Source organism: Lactuca sativa, chromosome 8 (genome assembly GCF_002870075.4).
Source record: "Lactuca sativa cultivar Salinas chromosome 8, Lsat_Salinas_v11, whole genome shotgun sequence".
In the NCBI taxonomy this organism is placed as follows: domain Eukaryota; kingdom Viridiplantae; phylum Streptophyta; class Magnoliopsida; order Asterales; family Asteraceae; genus Lactuca; species Lactuca sativa.
In genome coordinates this window covers 279,875,642-279,882,214 of record NC_056630.2, presented here as the reverse complement: position 1 = coordinate 279,882,214, position 6,573 = coordinate 279,875,642, and the positions used below count along the sequence as shown (strand labels likewise).

Sequence of the window (6,573 nt, the reverse complement as noted above, 5' to 3'; positions counted from 1 at the left end):
TACTGCCTCGTCTACTTCTACCTCCTTACCTTCCGCCTCCTTCTCGGCTAGCCACTTCTTCATATCTCTTTTCCGATTTAGCCCCTTCTGATGTTGCGGTTGCCTCTCTCCGATGGCACCTTCTCTGCCGGGCAGCCTCTGATCTGCAATCGTTTCTTTCTCTATCTTGTCGCAGGTATTGGCTCCGTCCGCCACAGCTCGAGCCCTCTTTCTTTCTCGCTGCCTTTCTCCGGATCCCTCTGTCACCGGTTGCATGACCGTTATCGTCAACGTCGCTCCTCTCTTCTTATACATAGGAACTGTTGCTGGCCGTCGCTTCTTCTCTCTCCTTCTCCGACAAGCAGTTGTTAGACATCATTGTTATAGCTCGGCCACCGTCATTGTCGTTGTTTTCATTTATGTTATGTTTTATGCTTTATTTTTTTTTAGTTTAATCGTCCCCTCCCAATCAAACTGCAGAGAGATGTTAGTGATTAGCGTTTACGCCCAAACCCTTTAGGGTTTATATTAGGTCTTTTATGTAACCTTATTTATATGAGATTTAACCTCACTATTTATGAATGAAACAATCTATTATCTTACAAGTATTACCAAATATCAAAAGTAAATTTTATAATTTCAAGCAACAAAAATGCACCTAATATTTTGAGTTAAAATTTTTGATACTTCAATATCATAAGCGATTCAAGTTTCACAATTAGATTCTACTTTAAAACATGTGTATGTTAATTAAATGTTTAGTGACAACTAACAAGAAAGAAGATAAGAATCTACAATCCTAATACATCATATCAAACAATTTACCTCTAAAACAATCATATTTCTATCCATATTACATTGAATGTTAATTATACAAACCTAAACAATATAAAACTATGTACATACACACATATATATCAAATAATTTAATATTTGTAGGTGGCGGAAAAAATATGCAAATTGAATACCCTCCTAAACGACACCATCTACTATTTTACAAAAGGAGATGACCTCACGATACCACCCACAAGCATCACATCCTATAACGTCGTCTTCATCGTCAAATTTTCTTTTTCTAATATTGTTTCTATCTTCACATTTGCACCCAACCTCATTTAATGAAATTGAATTATTGATCCACATTTCTCTTATAATTGCTTTAATTTTAGCACGACACTCGCGTATTTTTAAATAATTGGATCTTGATACCTTCATTGAGTTTAAGATATTCAAGCCTTGTTGACTTGATTGACCACCTCTAGAGAGCATAATCATACCATAAACATATGTCGCCTCCACATGACCTTTCTCAGTTGCCCTTTTCAAGTACTCGAGCCCTGTTTCTATCCTCGCAAGACTGAAGAATTCTATCTTTAAAATTCAAATGGCAAAAGAGTCATTTTACGGATTTCAACGACTAAAAGCACAACATCCGAGAAGAAAAAAAAAGATAGGGACGAAAAAAGAAATTACCCTAAACCAAAGGGGAGAATTATGTAATATATTGTTAGTTTTATTAAAACTTACTATTGTTTTAATTGATAAACGAATAATATTAATATTTTATTTTATTAGACATCAAAATTATTTCGTTTTCATCCAACATAAATTTCGAGAAACACTAAAAAAGTTTAGTCAGTTCCACATGGATATAATGTAAACCAATTTTCCCCACGGAATGTCATGTAGACGCCATGTGGGATTTAATATCGGTTTATCCACTTAAAATTGATGGAAATGGAATAATTAAGAACATATTAGATGTTTAATGATCTATTAAGTACAATTAAATAATCGAGGAGTTAAACAATAACATGTGTTAATGGTACGTACCATTCCTTGTCTGAACATTGCCTCAGGGTTCCCTAAATCGATGCAACGATTAAGGAATGAAAGCAGTTCATTACTCGGAGGAAACCAATGAATTACGGGAAACTTGTCAATTGAAACATGTTGAAAGATTGATTCGTCTTCTGCTGCTCCAAGAAATTCCCTACAACTAAATAATGAAAAATAAATTGTAATTTTATCCAGGTGCGGACACAGTGCAAAATCTCAGTGGCGTAGCCAGATGGGGCGTTAGGGGTACTACAGCACCTCCAAAAAAATTATTTTATGTATATCAAAAAAATATTTATAAACAAGTTCTACGTTATTGTACCCCCCCCCCCCCCCCAACTAAAAAGATTATATCATGTTTTTTAATGCCCCAGATATGATAACTACACAGAATATTTATTGATAATGTTTGTACCCACATATAAAAATTTCTGACTCCGCCATTGATCTCAGTGGAAAACTTTCCGAAAAAAATTACAGTGTGCTTTAAAATTTGAGGGTTGTATCGTCATTTTTCCTTTTAAAAATAATAGGAAAAAAAATTATAGATATTTTATAGAAGGAAGTTGCACATGGTTAGATAGGTCCAAGAATAGAAGAAAATTCCCATTTGCTAACTAAGATGACATTTTCTTCACTTGTTTGTCATGTATCCATCCGTGGTCCCACAAGGACACAAAAACAATGAATGAAAGGGGGAAAGAAATCACATTATTGCTTGTCCCCACAATAGTTGGATGGCGTACTTATCCCAAAATAATTATGCATCACAAATTTATTTACCTTTTTAAGATCACAAAACTAAATGTAGTAGTCTCATCTTTCTTTTTCAATAGTTTTTCTATTATACATACCAATATGTAAATGGTGTTATTTTTTTAAATAGGTAAATATTTGTATTAGAATGTGTCAAATCAAAACATTTTTATTTGAATATAATGGTGACATGGTTAGAAACCATGGACTAGAATCAAACAATTATAATTATTCATACCATCTAGAGATACATTAAGATTGAATGCAATAAATAGCAATGTACATAGTATCGTACTTTCGTTTTTTATTACTATTGTACTTTAAATTTTCTATATCAGAATATCTTCTTAGAAAAATATATCCAATTAAAACATTGTACTTTCAATATTTGTCTCATTAGGATATATGATTTTAAAAATTCTACCAAATAATAATAATGTATTGTATTTGCATAATTGCATGCCATTCCAATAATCAAGCAAAACCCTATTTGATAAAATATTATTGTTCTTTTAAAAATTATTGTCATGTAGTAATCAATTGCGAAAAATATCAACCGATTTTTGTTTGAATTCTTTTAAAGAAAATAACAACCTATTTTAACTGGATACATCATCATAATGAACTAAGGTAAGTTGCCCAAAACGAAAAGAATAACTTATTTTAGGCTAAAAGGGTAAATTGCCTGGATTTATGTACATAGTATAGTACTTTCGTTTTTTATTACTATTGTACTTTAAATTTTCTGTATCAGAATATCTTCTTAGAAAAATATATCCAATTAAAACATTGTACTTTCAATATTTGTCTCCTTAGGATATATGATTTTAAAAATTCTACCAAATAATAATAATGTATTGTATTTGCATAATTGCATGCCATTCCAATAATCAAGCAAAACCCTATTTGATAAAATATTATTGTTCTTTTAAAAATTATTGTCATGTAGTAATAAGTTGCGTAAAATATCAACCGATTTTTGTTTGAATTCTTTTAAAGAAAATAACAACCTATTTTAACTGGATACATCAACATAATGAACTAAGGTAAGTTGCCCAAAACGAAAAGAGTAAGTTATTTTAGGCTAAAAGGGTAAATTGCCTGGATTTATCAAAGTGTCATACTTTATGACATTTGCCTAAAGAAAACAAGACTTCTTGCCCCAATTTTCGTGATGAAAATGGTAATCATAATGATCTCAGAGTAAATTCTTTATCCCACACAAAATTGGAAATTCATCATGAAATCAAGTAAGGAAAACAGATAGAACAATCTTTGTCCAATGTATATAAGAGGATGTTTCTAAATGCATTTGCGTAACCTTAATGGCAAGCAATTAAAACCTAGACGTTCTACAATCTACATTCATGATGCATGTATCAATAAGATGGAGATTTTAACGATTAACAGAACAGATTATATGAAATGGGGAAAAATAGATGCGTGTGTGTGTGAATGTGATGCAGCTTGTTAAAGAGATGGAAACTTACGATAATTTGGCATTGAAGAGATCCGTAAAGGAAGAGGATGCGACTCGAGCAAGTACATCAATCAACAGATCGCCGGGAAGAGATCCGACTACCGGCCGCCGCTGCGACCGTCGTCGTTTCGTTAATTTACCTTTTCCGTTGATACTAACCGAGTTTTTCTTCCTTTTCCTCCTTCCGATCGATGATGATCTGCAATTTCTCTCTCTCCTCGCCATGGCGCAGAATCAGTTCACAAGAACGCCAAATTCTCAATCGATTAAAGAACACCGATCCGAATTTACAAACTGGGAGTCCGATATCCTACTTATATGTCTGTATGTATGTATAATTCAAAAAAATTGTAATTAACGATGATCAATAACCATAAATTAACTGTTTTGACAAGGAAATTAAGGATCGGTAGAATGGTAATTGAAGATTTTAGTAGATTTAGGAATCCAAATTTGCCAATTCCGGATTTGGTATGCGTGTGGAAAGAAGAGATACAGAGATGGTCATGGTATCATATATAAATGGATGGCAGACTTTGGTTGAATAAGAAGCGTGTTTCCACCGCTTAAAAGTGACCAACCAAATGTTGACGTCTTATGTTAAAAAAATAATAATAATAATAATAAAATAAAAACATAAAAAAGTAAAAAAAAAAATTAGAGATACTATTGTTGGAAAACTATAAATATTTATATTTTTACTAATTTGAACATATATAAATATATACATATGTTGTATATATAACTAATTCTAAGTATGTTTGTGTTTATTTCCACGAGGACTTCGAAACCATATATTATATGTCCAAAATGGAGTATATGTGAATGAGATATCGATACTCAAAGAAGTATATTTGAAAATAAATTTAGCAAAAAGAGATGAATATGGTAATGAGTCTCACATTGGTAGAAAGACCAAACTCAACAAAGTTTATAAACTTGAATGCATGAAAAGCTTACAAGCTTGTGTCTATGATTTTACTACAATTATTTCTTGCGTGTAGGCGGGTGTAATTATTTTTGTCAAAATTTTGTTTTGAATATGTTTTTTTCTTTATAAAATCATATTTATACAAAAACAAAACATATTTTCACATAAAAAATCTTATATTTTCTATATAATTTTTTTTAAAATTGTTTCTGTATAGGAACACATACGACATGACACTAAGTTGGCCACGTCGTGGCGACCATTTTGGGCCAAAACCCTAATTTTCGTACTTTAAGCCCTGTTTAAAGGAAGTAAAGGCTAGGGTTTCCTCTATTGTAACACCCCGAATTCAGGGGGTCTAGAAAGGAAAGAAAACCTCAAATTAAGGAAGGGACTCATCGAGTAGATGGAGTGACTCGACGAGTAGGAGCGCAGATAGGGTCGCGAGTTAAGTGACCTACTCGACGAGTCAGAGGACTGACTCTGCAAGTTGGTCAGGTTTGGGGAAAACCCTAAATGCGGGTCTTGTACCCTATTTAAAGATCATTATAACCCTTCATCAGCCTCCTTGATGCTCTCTCAACTCCAAAACGAAGCCCTAATGCCTCCCATGAGTTTGTGAGCCTTTGTGAGCATTCTTGAGTGTTGTGAGGCTTGAAGAAGAAGGTGAAGCCTTGGGGGTTCTCGAAGAGGCTAGTAGATCCAGAAACCTCTTGCATTCTCCTCCATTTTCTGGTAAGAAAGTTTCCACCTTGATCATTATGCATGTGGATCTCTCTTCTTTTTCATTTGGGGGGGGGGGGGGGGGTTTAGTCAAAGAACCCTGGCATGAGAGGAATGGACGTCCCAAGACCTTCTGTTTTCAGATCTAGCACTATTAAGGGCTGTTATAGCATAAAGGTGCAAAATTTTTTTTTTTTGGAAAGGGAACTTCCCAAACGAGGGTTTCCGGGCCAGCTTACGCGCACCGACTAATCCCCCGCTGCAAACATGAGACTTTGTCTCATGCCCTGGAGTCACTGCAGGCGAACCTCCATGGCCACAAGGGCTGAGTAGTGTCAGGATTTGAACATGGGTCAATAAGTTATCCACCATATCTTCCACATGTCTTACCAAGTCACTACAACCCAAGTGGTTAAGGTGCAAGCTTTATGCCATAGGAATCCCCATGCAAGCATATGAAGTGTTCTTTTGGCCTTTTTAGCTCAAAAGGCCATGAATGGAGGAAAAGGCGGTAACTTTGCATGGTTAGGAGATAGTTGGGTCCAGATCTATGTTTTGGATGCCTTGAGCTTGTCTGAAATCGTCTGAATAGTGTTGGACATAGAGAGACTCGGCGAGTCAGGCCATTTCTTGCCCCAAAACCCTTCTGTTAAGGGTATGAGTTGAGTTTGGAAAGGGACTCAGTTGACCTGAGTCCATGATGGTCATGAAGTTCATCGTATTCGACGAGTTCAAGGAAGAACTCGGCGATTCTAAGGCAATCTCCTTAGTTATGAACATGGACTCGACGAGTTGTTTATACAACTCGGCAAGTCACAGACTAGCACATTTATATGTGGATGATGAACTCGACGAGTTCAAGGAT

The 6,573-nt window shown here is 34.6% G+C and overlaps 1 protein-coding gene across 1 annotated transcript; it reads right to left on the bottom strand.

Annotated features, from left to right (window-relative positions):
• Positions 1–799: 799 nt before the first annotated feature.
• LOC111918315 (putative F-box protein At1g67623) lies at positions 800–4,593 on the bottom strand. The gene is made up of 3 exons (XM_023913993.3): positions 4,065–4,593; positions 1,813–1,978; positions 800–1,350 (listed from the first exon to the last, which is right to left on the bottom strand). Exons 1-3 carry the CDS (start codon positions 4,277–4,279, stop codon positions 952–954), a joined length of 780 nt encoding a protein of 259 aa, XP_023769761.1. The 5' UTR covers positions 4,280–4,593; the 3' UTR covers positions 800–951.
• Positions 4,594–6,573: the final 1,980 nt, after the last annotated feature.